This window comes from Hipposideros armiger, unplaced genomic scaffold, assembly GCF_001890085.2.
Source record: "Hipposideros armiger isolate ML-2016 unplaced genomic scaffold, ASM189008v1 scaffold_293, whole genome shotgun sequence".
In the NCBI taxonomy this organism is placed as follows: domain Eukaryota; kingdom Metazoa; phylum Chordata; class Mammalia; order Chiroptera; family Hipposideridae; genus Hipposideros; species Hipposideros armiger.
In genome coordinates this window covers 646,008-663,416 of record NW_017731643.1, presented here as the reverse complement: position 1 = coordinate 663,416, position 17,409 = coordinate 646,008, and the positions used below count along the sequence as shown (strand labels likewise).

The 17,409-nt window shown below is 42.1% G+C and overlaps 2 protein-coding genes across 3 annotated transcripts in view; one reads left to right on the top strand and one right to left on the bottom strand.

Annotated features, from left to right (window-relative positions):
- LIN9 (lin-9 DREAM MuvB core complex component) overlaps window positions 1-7,153 on the top strand; it is a 45,286-nt gene extending 38,133 nt beyond the window's left edge. Inside the window, exons 11-14 of the mRNA XM_019659015.1 lie at window positions 947-1,072; window positions 4,766-4,945; window positions 5,098-5,195; window positions 5,693-7,153. Coding sequence (XP_019514560.1) covers window positions 947-1,072; window positions 4,766-4,945; window positions 5,098-5,195; window positions 5,693-5,798 — 510 coding nt within the window. The 3' untranslated portion in view covers window positions 5,799-7,153. The remainder of the gene's footprint in view (window positions 1-946; window positions 1,073-4,765; window positions 4,946-5,097; window positions 5,196-5,692) is intronic.
- A 2,915-nt stretch (window positions 7,154-10,068) lies between these two features.
- Window positions 10,069-12,738, bottom strand: MIXL1 (Mix paired-like homeobox). 2 transcript variants are annotated; one of them, XM_019659031.1, is made up of 2 exons: window positions 12,331-12,738; window positions 10,069-11,092 (listed from the first exon to the last, which is right to left on the bottom strand). In XM_019659031.1, the coding sequence occupies exons 1-2, from the start codon at window positions 12,736-12,738 to the stop codon at window positions 10,763-10,765; spliced, it is 738 nt and encodes a 245-aa protein (XP_019514576.1). In that variant the 3' UTR covers window positions 10,069-10,762. The 2 variants fall into 2 exon arrangements, with proteins under 2 accessions (XP_019514576.1, XP_019514577.1); XM_019659032.1 differs by having other exon boundaries at window positions 10,069-11,068.
- Window positions 12,739-17,409: the final 4,671 nt, after the last annotated feature.

Below are 17,409 nucleotides of genomic sequence, written 5' to 3'. Positions count from 1 at the left end.
TAGGTATTCTTCCCTTCCTTAAGTGTACTTCCTGGAAGGAGCAGGTGGGCGGACCCAGTACATGTGGGTCTGCTCTCTCAGAAATCCTCTGAAAAAAGAAATGTAGGGAACTTTGGCTCGACTGGAGAAGTTGCACTGCAGCATTTGTAGCCGAAATGGAATGGATAGAGTGATTTATTGCAAGTATTATAATGAGGGGAAAGGAAATAGAATCAAAGTCCATTTACACTTACTGGTAGGAAGCAAATGTGGAATGATGGCAAGGATGGTAACAGTTAATATTTATTGAGCATTTTCTATGCAGAAGGCTCTATGTGAGTATGTATTATTTCATTTCATCTTTGCCATAATCCCATTAGGTATATATTCTTTTTAACCCCATTTTGCAGATGAGGAAACTGAAGCACAGAGAGATTAAGGAACTTGCTTAAGGTCACATAGCTAGTAGGGGATAGAGTTGGGATTTGAACGTACATAATCTGATTCTAGCACCCATGCTCTTAACATTAACGCTACATTGAATCCATTCCAGATGCAGAATCAATTGAGTTTAAATAACTAGAACACTTCATATGAATACATACAAGTTTTTACCAACTTTTTATTTTGAAAAATGACAAATTTATGAAAAAGTTGAAAGACTAATATAAGGAACATGTATATAGAATCAACAATTTGGCTTCATTTAATTTCTCTATATAAGATCTCCTTTTTTAAAAAAGTAAATGGCATACATCAGGACGCTCCTAAGAACAAAGACAATCTCCTGAATAACAATACATAGTACCGTTATCACACACAAGAAATGTAACATTGAATATAGACAATTTTAATTACCTTTAGTTTGTTTTGGATAAGTCAGATCTCCTATTAGATTATTGAAATTGCACTGATAAATTGATTAAAAAAAACTTATTAAAATCTGATTTTTTTTTTTTCTGCTCAGAAATCATATTCCATGCCCATCGGCATTGAATTTCAGCGGAGATATGCAACAATTGTGCTAGAGCTTGAACAGCTGAACAAGGACCTAAACAAAGTTTTGCATAAAGTTCAGCAGTACTGCTATGAGGTAGGTAATTTGCATGAATTTCTCTTGAGGGGCTTAATACTGTTACCTTCATATTTTAGAAAACCCAAACTAAGCGAATATCTTTATAAGGGCCTTTAGCAGAACTATATTTTATATACGTTTTTACTCTTTACAGCATTAGTGTCAAAAAGTGCCTTATACCCAGTGACCTATCAGTTCTGTTGATTTTGTTTGTTTGGAATACAGATGATATAGATCTCCCCCCAAATTTAGAAAAATCCAGGAAAATAATTACTCTTAATTCCACTACCCCAAAGACTATATTTTGGTTTATTTCCCTTTAGTCTTTTTTTATTTTTTTATATACATATCTCAGAAAGTTATGATCGTGCTGTGTGCACAATTTTGTTTCCTCCCTCTTTAAACTTTACATTAAAACTATGGATTCTTGAACTTCAAACATATAATCAGGTTATTCGTGAATTATCATTATCATGCACATAAAATTACATATATGTAAAGGTGGTTCAACAGTTTCACCTAATTTGAATTTCTTATTACAAGGTAAGAATTAAATGATTAAGATGAGTTTAGAACGCTCCTGCATTTGCACTCTTAGAGGTTTTATGTTTCCAGTAAGCCACCTCTATTTGTGATGGGAGATTCTTAAACAGTTAGCTTTTTATGGTACTAGCCTCATAGGTAAGTTCCAAAGATCTGCCATTGGTGATCTTGTCAATCCACATGAATTGAACTGAGGGGAATAAATTGTGTTTACCTACTAAACTCTGAGCATATTTGCTCATTCCTCGAGCCATCAGTTATTTATTTTTATTTTCCTGGTAGTTGGCACTTACCTACACAGCAGTGTGTGTTGTCCTAGCAAATAGATTTCTCCCCCTGTACTAGCAGCTCTCCATGAGAGGTGCAAAGCAAGCAGTCCAAGACGACACAAAACAAAGCTGATGATACATCAGAAGTGGGTTGCCCATCAGTCTTTTTGTATAATTTCATCATGTACACAAGGTTATTTGTGATAGGCTTATTTGCTGATGAAGTAAAATGATTTAATTTTCACAAAGCTCTTGTGGAAGTACAATATTGATTTTCAGATAAGAACATATCAGAAAGAACACTGTGACTAAGCAATTCTACTCCTAAGTACATACCAAACAGATATGTGAACGGTATTTACCAAAAGATAGACCCTAGAAAATTCACAGCATCATTGTTCCTTAAGCCAAAAATTAGAATTTATCCAAATACCCATCAATACTAGAATGAATCAATAAACTATCATAAAATTATACAATGGAATATTACTTAGCATTGAGAATGAATGAACTGAACTACGTGCAAGACCATGTATGTTTTTTTGGATGAGCTCACAAATATAACAAACTCTAACCCACATAACTTGAACATAGTTTTTTGACTATATATACTTAGTCTAAAGGTAAACCGAGCTTTAAACAAATATTGAACTTTAGTTGGTAGGGTTTTTTCTCATAGTGGTCAGGATTAGCAATTCTGAAACTGTATTCTAGGATTGAGCAAATGAGTAAATAAGTATATTGAGAGTAATAGGAGTCAGGTATCTCGCTGTTGGAGAAAGGAGTTAGGAAGAAAGGGAAAACTAGAATGAATACTGGTGCTGGATTAGAATAGGAAGAATCAGTAGGAATTCGTGGTTCATTTTACTTTTATAATATGGATATGAGTGAGTGTGTATGTCTGCTGGGAGAGCCCAGAGCAGTGACACCCTGATGGCAGTGAACACACCTAGCACCCAGATCTTGGCTTCTAAACACTGTTCTCCAATAAAAGGAAGCAGGGCTCCTGGAAAACGAGACTGATTCCAGAGCTAAGGCAGAGAAAGTAGAAGATGAACCTGGACCGTCTTCTTGTGCCAGGGAAGTAAGATGTGCCCCCAAATATATGGGGACATGTCAGAAGGAACCAGCTTAACAGGGTCCCCATTGGCCAAATCTGGGACAATTTGAGCTTCAGCATAAGTAATTATAGTGAAAGATTATAACCCATTGATTAAAATAAGATCCATGAGTCCATACTAATTTTAATAAACTAATTAATTTGTCAAGGAAAGTTCTTACAGTAAAATGCCAACTAATAAATGTAGAAGGAATGATAAAAGTGAGAAAAACAAGGGCCGGCCGAGTGGCTCAGTTGGTTAAGAGCTCGCTCAAGAGTTTGAGCTCTGAGCAACAGCGGTTTGATGCCCGGCCCAAGCTGAGCAGCCGCTGAACTGCCAACAGGTGGCAGGATGGCTCAGCTTAAAAAAAAAGAGAAAAACACCATTTAGCAACCATCATAGTAATGATTGGTAAAAGCAAGAATCATCAATAGATGCTAAAACTGGTGGGTAAAAAGTTTGATGAGGTACAGAATCTTTACATAGCCTCAAAATATCTCTTCACAAATACTTATTACAAAAATCCTTTACTATGGGGAAGTCTGGCAGACGCTTAAATATTGGGTTGTCGGAAAAGTCATGACGTGTTTTTTTCTATGTTTTTCGTTGCAAAAATGCGTCATGACTTTTCTGACAACCCAGTACTTTAACCAAGTGATAAAGATAACATCACCAGTAATAGGACAGATCAGTGTCACGTGCCTCCTAATCATGATACACCGAGAAGAACTCAACATCACTTTTGTGGCACTCCTGCCAAAACTCATAACCTCAGTCTAATGAGGAAACACAAACCCACGTTGAGGGATATTATACAAAATAATTGACTGGTACTCTTCAAAATTATCAAGGTCATGAAAGACTGGAGAACTGTTCCAGAATAAAGGAATCCAAAGAGATTAGATTCCTTTATTCTAATATACTTGGTATTAGATGTATTCAGGGGAAAAATAGCGACGTGTAGGACATCATTCAGTCAGTTGATGAAATTTGGATGTGGACTGTTAGAAAATGGTATTATGTCAATGTGAAATTTCCTGATTGTGATAATTGCATTTTTCTTATGTAAGAGAATATCTTTGTACTTAGGAAATACAAACTGGAGTATTTAGGGATAAAGAGTATATAGAGAGAAGAATTATATATACACAAACAGAGAGAGCAAATGTTAAAGCAAGTAAACTAAGCCATAAACAGTGAATCTGGATAAAAGGTTATCGGGAGTTTTTTGTTCTATTTTTTTTTAGAAGTTTGAAATTATATCAAAATTAAAAGTTACCAAAAATATAAAATAAAAAAAAAACTGTTGGGGAGGGTGGTGGTAGATGAGGGTAAAGGGATCAAATATATGGTGATGGAAAAAGAACTGACTCTGGGTGGTGAACACACAATGTGATATATAGATGATGTATTATAGAATTGTACACTTGAAATCTATGTAACTTTGCTAACAGTTGTCACCCCAATAAACTTTAATTTGAAAAAAAAAAAAACTGTTATAAGGACTGGCCAAGTGGCTCAGTTGGTTAAGAGCTCGCTTAAGAGTGCGAGCTCTGAGCAACAGCAGTTCGAGTCCTGGCCCGAGCTGAGCTGCCGCTGAGCTGCCAACAGGTGGCAGGATGGCTCAAAAAAAAAAAAAAACGGTTATAGGAAAAAAAACTTCTCAGGTAAGAGCGAGCATCATTTTTGTTATAAATGCTAGTTTCGTAAAAATCCAAATCTGAAAATGGGGTACAAACTCACAGAAATGATCGTGGCCTTACAAGTGTACCCCTTACATTTCCATCACCCACATTCAGCTTGCTCCAGACCAGGGGCTCCAGCCTGCAGATCAGCCCACAGATATGAGACGAAGGTGTGAGGAAGAAGCCCAGGAAATTGTTCGGCATGCAAACTCCTCCACAGGACAGCCTTGTGTTGAAAATGAAAATCTGACAGACTTAATCTCCAGGCTTACAGCTATATTATTACAAATTAAGGTAAATTGCCGAGAAAATATTTTTCATTTTTACACCTAAACGAACTATGCTAATTTGTTGCTGAAAATTTATAATCCATAGATTATATCAGGTATTTTTTGTCTGTATTTGAACTATAATTCAATTAAGTTTTGAAATATTTTTTCCTTTAGTGTCTAGCAGAAGGAGGAGACTTGAATTCCTTCCAGTTCAAATCACTTACAGATTCATTAAATGATATCAAGAGTACAATAGATGCTTCTAATATCAGGTAATTCATTAGATGTACCTTAATCATTCTTACCTTCAATTCATAGTGATTTCCAGTACAAGCTTTAAGAATGCATATTTGTGAAGTACGTATTTATATAATAATTTGTATCCTTTAAATAAATTGTAGAAGAGCTTTTCAGTTATATCCAGTCTATTGGTAGAATAGGAACTTCACATGTGTTTTTTATATAAAGGAATCAGAAGACATATAATATGTAGGTTTTGGTTTAGCCTGGAGGTTCAACTTAGAAATAAAGCTTCCCCGATAAAAGAGAGATTCATCCTCTCTTTCCAGCACTCTGTGACTCCTGGCTTCTTTCGAGCTTAGTTTTCAATTCCTCCTGACGTAGGATTAGGGCTAATGCAAAGGGGACATTTCCTTGCCTGGGGTCATCATCTTAGCTCTTTCCTAACTAAAATTCAGCTCTTCCTTTTTAAAAATTTGTTTTTAATTTTGTAAAATCAAGCAATTAACTGTGTTTCTCCTTTCTTTAGTTGCTTTCAGAATAATGTAGAAATCCACGTTGCACATATTCAGAGCGGCCTGAGCCAGATGGGAAACTTACATGCCTTTGCAGCAAATAACACCAACAGGGACTAGTAGGTTAATTACTCCAACTGCATAGGACGTGGTTTTCGAGAAGTTCTTTTCCTTTATGTAGGCTTCCAACACCAAATAACCTAACTGCTGGAAAACAAGGGAAATGTCAATCTCCAAACAAGGCGTTTTAATATACTGTACTGCTTCTTAAACCAGCATTGCTGACCAGCATTATATTTATTTTTCTTTCGTTATTCAGCTGCAGTAGCATTGCTTGTGTTACCTGTGTTTATTAGCAAGTATTTTTAAACTGAAAATATCTGAGCATAATATAACTTCATGGAAGAATACATTGACCACTTTTTTAACGTGCATGAATTCAACCCAACACATGCAGACAACTGCAGAGGAGAACATGAAGAAACGTGGTCTTTTTGTACATATGCGTGGCAGTGTGGAAATTCCATCTCGAAAGACAACTCCGATTCATTCAGTGATCACCATCTCAGTCTTCAAAAGACAGCATTGTGAGATATGGGAAGTCCGAGTTTGAAGGAAGGCACTGGAATGTAGATGGAAAATGTGGACTTTACAAGTATATATGATATATACTTGCAAGGTGACATGGATCTGTAGATCATTTTATAATAGTAAATATTTTAATTTATCATAATTTATAAAAGAAACCTTTGTTGAAAGAAAATGAAGGAGCAGGAAAAAAGCATTACTTGCAAAATGCTAAATTTCAGCAAGTGGATTGGGCATGTCTTTTCCCATCAATTCAGGGCAAAAAGTGCTATTGTTATGAGATTTATTTTAAAAAAAAAGACTGATAACACACTATTTTCATATTTTTTTGTTTATTTGCACAACTTTTGAAACCAGATTACTGGTTAAAATCTAACAGTACACAATTTATAAAGTAAACAGATTTTATAAGGAAAACAAATATAATAACCAGTGCTGTGAAATGCAGGAAAATGGTTTGTATTTGGTTGTGGTTTTATTTTTAGTTTTAGGGGGTTTTTTTTAAAGGAAAACTCTGCCTAAAATGTTAACCTTGTAAAAAGTGTGTACTTGGAATTTTCTTTGTTTTAATATAGAATATTATAAAGTCAAAATATAAATTGTTTTCAGATTTGGAGTTTAAGTCGTAGCTGTAGAAGTGGCTTTGATTCTTTTAGATGTCTCATAAAATGAGGCTTTTATATGTTAATGTATAATAAAACTGAAACAAGATTATTTTCCATTTGAAATTTTTGTATAGTTTAAAAATGCTTCCATATTCTTTGTTGGTATTGTGCCACTGCAAAACTTTAGTGCAGAGTTTATATTTAGCTAAACTTATGTTAATTAGGAAATGCATAAATCTTTTATTCTTAATATTTGTAATTCTAAATAAATTGATCTATGAAAATTAATATTGTCTACATTTTCATTCAGTTAATGTAAGTTGATAAGTATTCCTTCTATTTAGGACATTTTAAAGAATTGTATGTTTTATTTTTAGGGGAAACAGTATAGATTAATTATCAAGTCATTCTGAATTACAGTACCATCCAATATTTTAAGGAGAGGTTATTTTCCATCCCTGAGTCAATTACTGTGTAAAACACTAAGCAAGTACGTTACTTGGCTTACTATAGACATCGTGAAAGGTTGATTTTAATATATTCTGCCTAGAATTGGGTAAGCATTTTTTTACCTTCTTTTTTTTTTACACTTCACATTTCCTAAGGCTTACTTGTCACACTTAAATTATACCTCATTTTGCACACATTTAATTAAGCTCTGTCCGTGTCTTTCAGTGCCATCATGTGGTGATGGCAGGAACTGTGCCTAAGAATATATTTGAATTTTATTCGTTTTGGGAAGAAGAAATCCATGTAATTCAAAGTAGTCATTTTGGGTCAGCTGTACATTAATTTGAATGATGCTGCCACTACTAAACACATATTTAGAGCTCTAAAGACAGCTATCAAAGCCAGGTTTAGCAAACAAGCACATCATTTGTTAGGTAGATTTGGTTCTGAATTACTTCAAAAATCATATCCGCTTGCTACCATTGAAAATATACCAAAAGATTTGCCTATTAAATTTTTTCACTTGAATTCATCCACCTTTCTCCGTCTTCATTGTTAACTAGTCTCACTCAGCCCAGCTGCCATCAGTAGCCTGGCACATTGCAGTCATCTACTAACTTATCTCCTAGCATCCACTCAGCCATTTTCAAGTGCAGCCGTCATTAAGTGATATTTTTAAAATGCAGAACTGATCATGTTATCCCCATCTAAAGTCTGGTGGCTCTCAGGGCAAATTCAGAACTCGTACAAGACCCTCAAAGCCATGTGATGTGATGCGAGGCCTCCCCTACCAGTTTCTCCATCCTGCTCGTCACTCCACAGGACTTTTGCACAGTCAATGCCCTCTGTGTTCCCTTCTCACCATCCTACAGATCTTACCTTCATCATCACTTTCTCAGAAGCTTCCCTTGACCACAACACATCCTCTCCAGGTCCTCACGTACCTCTCTTTCTAGCACTTGTCACATTTGCAATTTTATATTTCTTCTTTCGTCTCCCTGCTGCCCGCTTTGCTCAGTGAGGGCAAGGACGGTTTCTGACTCTCACCATTTTATTTCCAGGCCCTGGTAAAGTGTTCATCGGCACCAAATATTTGTGGAATGAATGAACAAATAGTTTCAAAAGAGCTCTTAGGCAACATTAGCGCCACTAGAATAAAAGTATGGTCTTCCGTGATGATTGCTTTGAAAGATGAGACAGTACTCACGTGGATGTAGAAATTCTGCATAGGGGGTTGCTTTCAAACCAATCACATTATCATTAGTCCAGACTGAAATGGCCAGGCCAGTATAGGCAACAGCAGATGGGGTGTGGTTAGATGGGTGGACTGAGTTAGTCCTTGGTTTGAGCCCTGGCTCTCGTTTACTAGCTGTGTGATTGTGAACCACTGCTTAAGTTTTTTTATCTTTAAAACAATAATAGTCCCTACCTTATATGGCAGGTGTGAGGACCAACCATATAATGCCTGTAACACATTTAGCAGTTACGGTCTCTTCGGAGTTTGAAAGAGTACAGACTACTGTTCTTAGAAGATCCCACAGTTTGTAAAAATGAGAAATGTGACAAGATTTTTTAGTGTTTGGATTTTTAAATTGTTCCCTGGGAAAAACAGAACAATACAATATAAACGCAAGCAGACAATTAAAGAGCTAATCACAAGATTTACTTTAATGGACTGTAAGTTTAAGGTGTTCTATGTCTTTCAGTCTTATGAATGTATTTGTGTCATCTTTGGCCACGTCACAAGTCAAAATGCAAAGGAAGTTCTCAGTGAGACCTGGCCACCCCCACAGCAGGCCCTGAGCACAATGTTTGGCACACAGGAAGCACGCACAATAATAATAGCTCATATGTATCTTGTTTTTGGTTTCGGACAGTTCTCAAGGATTCAGAGGTCAAGTCTGCTGCTAAAGCCTGAACTATGTCCTGTTGCTTTTCATAGTGGATTTGCTACTCTGAAAAGTGCAAGCTGTTTGAATAACACCTTTATGAAAGTCAGGGCAACTGGTATGTACAATTTCTGACATTCATCATAGCTCATACTTCTGGCAACCATCACACATGAATCCTGGCCCTCACCATGGCTTTTCACGAGCCTCCTCCAAAGAAACCTCACCCCTGGTTACCTCACACACAAACAGTTTCCTTTGGCCCTCAGGAATTTGAAAACCCTCAAAATATCAAAATAATATATCCCAGGCTAACTTAGAAACAGTAATTTACATACATTCTTCAAGTATAAATTGGGAAAGAGAAATCTAAAGCCAAAAGATTCATGTGACTAAACTTTGAACAAGCCAAAGATGGTTTTAAGCAAGTTCAATTTCTCAGCACAGTGACCTGCTGATAAAAGATGACTGGCTATAAACGACATTTCCACAAACTTGTTTCTCTTAGAAATGTTTTTCATGGCCACGTGATATGTACTGGGCAACTGTGGAGCGAAGCGAATCACTATATTAAGTGCTGTCTACAGGACTGAATTCATTTAAATAGAATTACAATGAAACATTGGTGGAAAACATTTAATAAACCCACTAAAGTTGGACAGAAGTACAGCAAACAAGTGCTAAGGGTAACGTCAGAGTGATTGAAGTAACAGGTACAAAATCGGGATCAGAGGAAGTTTCAGACTTCAGGAAGAAGAGGGTCTCCAGTGTTTTGAAAGAGAGAGGTATTTGTTTGGTTCCAAAAGTGAAAGGAGTGGCTTTGAGACAGACACATAACTTGTGGATGGGTGACCCTAGGAAGATGTGCATAACTGCCCTGGAGGCTACAGATGTCAGTTAACTACCTGGGAGGATAACCAAATTTTTATAATTTGATAGCAATTGGAGGCGACTACAGATTTCTAAACAGTAATTTTTTAAAAGTTGTGAAGCTAGAGGCACGGAGCTCCTCAAATAATCTGGATGCAGAAGCATTGCAGCTACTACCAAGTGTAAAGATGACAGACCACATTTAAAAAGCAGTAAATCTTGGTGACAGGGTGAGGATTGAAGGAGCTGGGTGAGAGTTTACGGTTATGAGATGCCTTGGAGGAAGCATGAGAAGACAGCAGCTGTCAAGCACAAGGGGAAACTGAGTCAAGCTGAGGCGTTCTCGTGAAGAAGATAATGAGCTCTGAAAATCCAATCCAAAACATAAGAATAGGACTGGCAAGGAGCAGGGATGGAGACCGAATTGAAGGTGCAGATTTGGAGATGCACAGATTACAATGAATGCCAGAACTAGGGCGGCTGTGCTACAGAGAAAGAACTGGGCCTGGGTAAAGGTTCCTAGGAGAAGGAGCTTCACAGGTGAGAGATGATTGTCAAAACCATCATCAGCGTTCACATGGATGTGTCTTTAACATGGAAGCCAGAAGGGACAATATTCTGATGTGTGTCTCCCCGGCTGTCAGTCATGGCTCCCCTGATCCTATCTGGAATTCTAGAATCCTCAAGAGTTACCAAGGGAGGAAAAGACATGTTCCTCCCATGAGTCCAGCTTCGAGCCAATGTCTTCAGGAAGAAGAGAATAGGTTTCAAAATTCTGACCTTGGGAGCTAGGGTCAGAGCTGCCCCCTCCAACCATGTTGGGGTCTGGCAGGCAGTTCACATCCACCTCCAGAGGCAGCTGGGACTTCAAACATTTCGCTTCAGGTCCATGAGCAGGGTGGTGGAGGAAGGACTCCGGCCTGGCTGAAGGTTGAAAGGGCTTCCCGCTCTGACGCCGGGACTTGGCACGTCTGTTCTGGAACCACACCTGGAAGAGGGGACGGAAAAACTGCTTTGCGTTGGAGTCCTCACGCTGCTATTACCTTCACAGTTCAGGAGAAGTTCCAGTCTAACATTTCCTGGCTCCCTGCTTCAGACAGAACCTTCTGGTTTTCAGAAAACACTCGGGCCTTTGCTTAGAAGCTCAGCACCTGGCTGTCTCCGCCTCACCATTCCCAGCTGCAAAATTGGAATAACGCTTCGTTCTGTATAAGCATGATTTAGGGGCTTTTGCAATAAAAGCTGGAGTTACAGAAATAGAAACACTTCGAATTAGAGGGAGAAATGCTACTACGCTTAAAGATGATCATTAAAATAATTTAGAAAATCGGTTTTTTAAAGCACATATACTCCTTTGTCAAATTCATCCAGGAGGTGTTTTGCTCAGTGGACTTCACGTCTGTCAATTATTTTTTTTTTGCTCGCTATTTCCCAACAAATACTGAGGGTGTCCTGCTTAGGAAGCCTGCGTGGCAACTGTCAGAACTGACAGATGTATTCCACCAGGGATGCAGAAAAACAAGCCCACTCTCTCCCAGCTTTCAAATGAGGGCTCCTGCTTAAAACTGCCCTTGGAGTCAGACCCAGGTTCTACAGAGGAACAGGCATAAAGGCGGGTTTCTCATCACCACCGCGCTCCAGGACTCTCGTCGCAACTACTTTAGCCAATACACGTACCTTGCAATAGATTTTTCAAACTGTGATAAGAGGTTCATTTGCTTCCAGCTTTGCCTCAAGGTGCTACACCCTTTCGAACCAAAATTCCAGCCCCAATGCCTGCCAAGAAAAGTGGCCTAGGGGCCCAGGGGTAACTTAGAGAGCCAGCCCTGCCCTCTCTCAGCTACCCTTCTCCCCCTGGGGAAACCCCAACTGCGCCTCATCTGTCTGTTCTTCGTGGATAAGGAATAAGTGTGAACATATATCCATCACCTTCCGGTTGAGGATTGACTTTCTGGCCATTTCAAGGGACCGGCTAGCCTCCTGGGAGGGGCCCTTATTATATATACTTAATGAGATAGAAGTCATTGAGTGCGCGCCTGAGTTACTTCGTTTTTAAAAATCTCTATGCAGTAGGTACTGATCCTGTCCCTATTTTACAGCCTAGGACACTGCGGCTCAAGGGGAGTCGCCCGCCGAAGGTCTGGTAAGGCAGCGGGCGCCGGGGTGCTGCCCCGGGATCCCGGCTGCTGACCCCGGCGCCTCCACCCAGGGCACGCCCGCGATCGCGCGGGGCCGCGGCGGGCCGCTCACCTGGATCCTGGACTCGGGGAGCAGGGTGAGCGCGGCCAGACGATCGCGCAGGTGGATGTCGGGGTACATGTTCCGGCGGAAGACAAGCTCCAGTAGCCGCAGCTGCTCGGGGCTGAACGACGTGCGCTTCCGGCGCTGCGACACCGACGGGGCGGCCGCGCCTTTGGGGGGCCCAGGTGGGCCCAGGGCGGCGCAGGGTGGCGCGGCGGGCCCGGGGCCTCGCCCGACGAAGCCGGTGAAGGCGGCCGGGGCGCCACGCTCCGGGCCGTGGCCCGAGGGACTCGCGGGGAGCAGGGCGGCGGCGGGGCTCGGGGGCGGCGGGAGCGCCCCACCGGCCTGCGCGGGGCGGTACGACGGGAACGCGGTGCTGTCCCCGAACTGGAGCTGGCGGGACCCTGCCGTGGCCATCGCTGTCTGACCCCAGTGCGCCGCAGGGAGGGGCGCGGACCCCCAGTTATACCGGCCCCGGGGCCGAGGGAGGGGGCCTGGGGTGGCGGGGCGATCAAAGGGGTGGACGCGGGGAGGCCCGTGGCTCTTTGGGGCGCGAGTCCGCCCCCGGCCCTGCCAGACACCGGTGGGGAAGAGTCGCTTCCGCTGACCGTGGGATGCAGGGCGGGAGGCGTGAACTTGGGCCCGGACCCCCTCCCCGGGTCCCCTCCCCCGTCCATCCGCCCCGCCACCCACCGCAATCCACATCCCAGAGCGAAGGTTTGCTCGGGGCGGGGCGGCCCATGGGGCCCGGGTGCGTGGGCGGGGTGGGGACACAACCGCCTTCCCCCGGGTCAGGTCACCCACCCACTCGGTGCGGCGGCCCTCGGGCCGGCCTATCTCTCGGATGGTGATCCTTGCCCGCCGTGCCGCCTGCTGTCATCAAAGCTATTTCTTTACCCCCGACCTGCTATGTGCTAGACCCTGTACCGGGTTGGTTCAACAGCCCAGCCCCTGACCTCCAAGCCTCCCTAACACATCCTGAATCAAAAGGAGGGGGGGTAGGGGGGCAGATAAAGGGACCTCAAAGGAAGGCAGTAAATTCACCCTGAGGAAGGGGGTGGGGGTGAACGCGCCGGACTCTTGTCTGGAATATCGGTGTGGGCCTAGGAATAAGGACACCCTAGGCACGCAAGGTTGAAAACGTGCCCACATTTAGCAAACGCTTGATTTGGCCTTCCTGGAGGTGCCCCATGATGCTCAAGGCCAGCCCAGCTGGAAGGGAGGAGGTGAAAGGGGCCCCATGAAGTTCCCGCTCCCTCTTGCCTCGAACCTTTGGGCCTCGTTTCAAGGCCTGATTTTATCCTGATGTGTGCTGTGTTCATGGCGTAGGTATCTGCTTCCCCGCCTGGATTATAAAGTCTTAGGAGAGCAGAAACCCGTTTTTCTCCTTCAAGTCTATGGAGTGTCTACTTGTACATCTCCTGTGCATCGGGCACCCTGATAGACCCTGCGTGAACGTCTGTTGAATTGCCTGTCACGGGAGTTCACGTGCCAGAAAGAGAAACGCTTGGTCCAGCATAGGAACTGCTTGACTGCAGGGCAAGACCTCAGGAGAGGAGCCTGGAGGCCGGGCTCTTCTTGCTCCCAGAACCTGAACGCTGGTTTTACCAGGACCGTTCCCTGTCCATGATTCAAAGGGGGCTCTCTGTTGGGAGGGCCTTTCAGGGTCCCTGTCCTGTTGCCATCCACTCTAGAATGCTACAAAACAACCCAAGGAAGAGCGGGGATGTTTTCATCCTGAATGGACTTTCCAGCTGTCAAAGTAGGAAGGATTCTTGGGGCTGCTGAAAGAATTCTGTGCTTGATTGTCTCCTGGTGGGGTGGGGGGTGTCAGGGACGGTGTCCCAGACCCCTGCACTACTCCTGGGGCTCTTAGGGCAGCCTGACTATTCACTGCCTGCTCCTCCATCGACCTCCACCCCCAACCCCTCTTTCTCTTTCTCTTTCTCTTTCTCTTTCTCTTTCTCTTTCTCTTTCTCTTTCTCTTTCTCTTTCTTTTTCTGTTTCTCTTCCTTCCCTCCCTAATTCCTATGCCTGGTCATTGGGATTTTCAGGCAGAGGGTATATGGGATCAGAGGGCAGAGCCTCTATTTTTCTATGTTCATTTATTCTTTCATTAACTCAGAAGCCATTTCTGAAGTGTCCCTGTGCTAGGCTGTGCTTTATGCACGTTCCTATGAAGTAGGTATTCCTGTCCCAATTTTACAGAGCCGGAAATACTCTACCATCCCAGACGGGTCCAAATGACTCCATAACCATTGTGCCAAGCTGGCCTCCAGACTCGACTCTGCCCGCTGCCGAGTTCCCTGCCACCTCAGGAGGAAGGCAAAGCCCCTGACCCTCTCCAGTCCAAGAGGGGTGTTTGTTGTCTTTTAGGCTCATTAGGTTCCCAGTCGCAGGCAGTGACGATGCAGCCAGAGCTAGGCAGACCGTTGTTTACCCCTGGGGACCAGGAAGCCAACCCCCAGAGGAAACCAGAGGTTTGCTTGCTCCTGGCTGCCAGCTGAAGTTTCACTGCCAAAGATGGCCCTGCCGCCCAGAAACTCTGCCAAGGTCAGTCATGGGGGTTCTCCTGCCCATGTGGAATTCCTCCTCTCTCTCTCCCCTCCCTGCCCCCAGTCCTCTGGCCAGGCCCTATTTCTCTGCTGCTATCTGCTCGCTGGTGAGGCCCCCGAGCCAGCCTATTTGGTAGCATGCCCAGAAAATGGACCTGCAGACACAATGAAGTGCCTGGTCATAAATGGAAACTGGGTGATGATTGGACAAAGCAATCTAACCATGTACGACCGTCTTTTCTCTTTTAAGCTGGTGGTAAGAGATTCCAGCATTCCGTGTGTGGCTCGACAATCCTTCAAAACCACTGAAAAACCGTTCTCTTCTTAGGGCTTTTCCTGAGAGTTTGTGCGGTAATATAATTTTCTATATTGAAATAAGATCTCGGCCCTTTCCCTTTTCCCCTCTTTCACCTAAAATGAAGCTTTAATTGTGTGTGCTAGTATATGTATACTTAAAAAGTAAGCTTGGTGAGGTTACACTAGAAACCCGCGGAAGGAATTGGGAGTGAAGGGTTGGAAAGGGACACTTTAATGTTGCTTTAATATGTTTTTAAATCATGTGCATATATTACTGTTATAAGTACATTATTAAAGCCTAGGTTTTTTTTGATGACTAAATGTAAAATGGTATTCTGGGTTGGATGCTTTGAAAAGGAAAAAAGGACATTAGTGGGAAAACCGGTGAAATCTGAATTTTTTTTTAAACTAATTTTTAAAAACTGGAGCAGAGGATGCAATGTAATGTATCTGAAAGGAGAGATTGTTTCACAGTGGGAGTGGATTTCCCAGTTCTTTTGGGTTTTTTTTTTTTCATTGACTAGGGTTAGCAAGATATAAGCTTTTACAGGGCCTCTACAGAAACTCTCACTCAAAATTAAAGCTATTTTCTACTTCTGTTTGGTTTGACAGACACCTATAAAATCATATGCGATTTCCACTAAATCCAATATCTAGATCCCTTAATCACCCTGCCACAAACATACAATGAATATTTGTTCATTCTTCTATACCCAAATCCCCGGTTGGAACATGGAAAGAGCATGATCCTTGGCAATATCTTAAAAAAAAAAATTATTGCAAGTTAATGTCTCAAAATAGACAATCTGTGAAATTGAAGTGCATTTTAAATAGGTGCCATAAAGTACTTTCTTCTACTGAAACAAATCAGTGTACCCTCTTCAGAAGAGCAAAGTGAAGTTCAGGGCTAGCTGAAGACACCATCGCTAAGACCATAGGTGGGAGTTCCCTTCACCAATATCTGGGCTTCCTCTCTTGATTTGCTTTCGGCCGTTATTTATATTTGGTCTGCCAGTAACATCTGTTGAAATAGATACAAGGGGAGTGCAAGGTAGAATAGAAGACAATCCTTAGAGATGCTTCCTGTATAATGGGGGAAGACTGGGAAATATAAGTAAAGACAATAGAAAAGCAGTAAGCTAAAAAAAAAAAAAAAAACACCAAAAAAAAAAAACCCAAACAAACCATTATCTGCTGCAGCCCAGGCTGGGGAGAATGGAGCCATCTGAGGCCACCATCCTATTCTGCATCCTCAGTATTTCCCACCACAGTTCCTGTCCCTGACTCCCCCAAACCTCACAGAGGCCTGCCTTTCCTCTCTAAGTGCTAAGTACTCTCTTTCCTGGCTCTCTTTGTTGTTCAAGCCAGGCCCTCCGCGCGCTGCCGTAAGACCTGGCTCTGGAGCCCAGGGTGTTTATTAAAGAGAGAACCAGGAAAAGGCAGCCGAGGGGAGTCGATGGCTCTACTCCCACCTTGAGATCCCAGAGCTGTTTGCCCCTTTGATCCTGGCCTCGCTTTGATTTCCTCTCTTCTCCTGCCCAGGCCTCTTCAGTTCCCGAGTTTTATTTCAGAACCAGTGGTTACAAGAGATTGAAAGACAACGCCCCCCCCTCCCCCCCAAAAAAAGGTATTAATGTGCCAGGAAAGTGATAAACGTTAAGAAGCTTTTTTTGTTGTTTAGTCAGCACCATATAAACTCAAATAACAAATGCAAAAGAGACTTTGAACCCAACATGTTCAGCTTTTTAAGATGATTTCTTTTCTTCTTTTTGTTATTTCTTCCCAAAGCCTCTGAGTAGGAAAGACCCCTCTGTGTGATCTTTCATGGCCCCTAGTCACACAGCGAACCAATAAAGTTAAAAGAACTTGCAACCTCGGAGAAAGGAAACCGTACATTTTCCAAGCTTGTGTCTACACACTGGAAATGAATTGAAACAGCTAGCAGGATATTTGGTCCTCAGACCTCATATTTGTGTGACGTCTTCCTGGAACGTACCTATGGAGCACTTTAAATGGGAGTAATGCGACTGAGGAGCTGAATTTTTTACTTTATTTCAGTGTAATTGATTTAAATTTAAATAGCTACATGTGGCTAGTGGCTACCATATTTAACAACACAGCTCTATAGCATCATTCGGCAAATTGCTCTGTTTTCAATAATTTTTCATATGTAGATACAAAGAGGTATTTTGTTTGGTGCAAAATTATACACTAGATTTGAATTCTAGACTCTCGT

Bases quoted from the DNA above. Each gene is read 5' to 3' on its own strand.
- MIXL1 (XM_019659031.1), bottom strand. From the start codon at position 12,738: ATGGCCACGGCAGGGTCCCGCCAGCTCCAGTTCGGGGACAGCACCGCG. The intron at 11,093-12,330 runs GTGAGCGGCCCG...TCCAACGCAAAG, and splicing joins TCCCCGAGTCCAGGATCCAG to CAGTTTTTCCGTCCCCTCTT.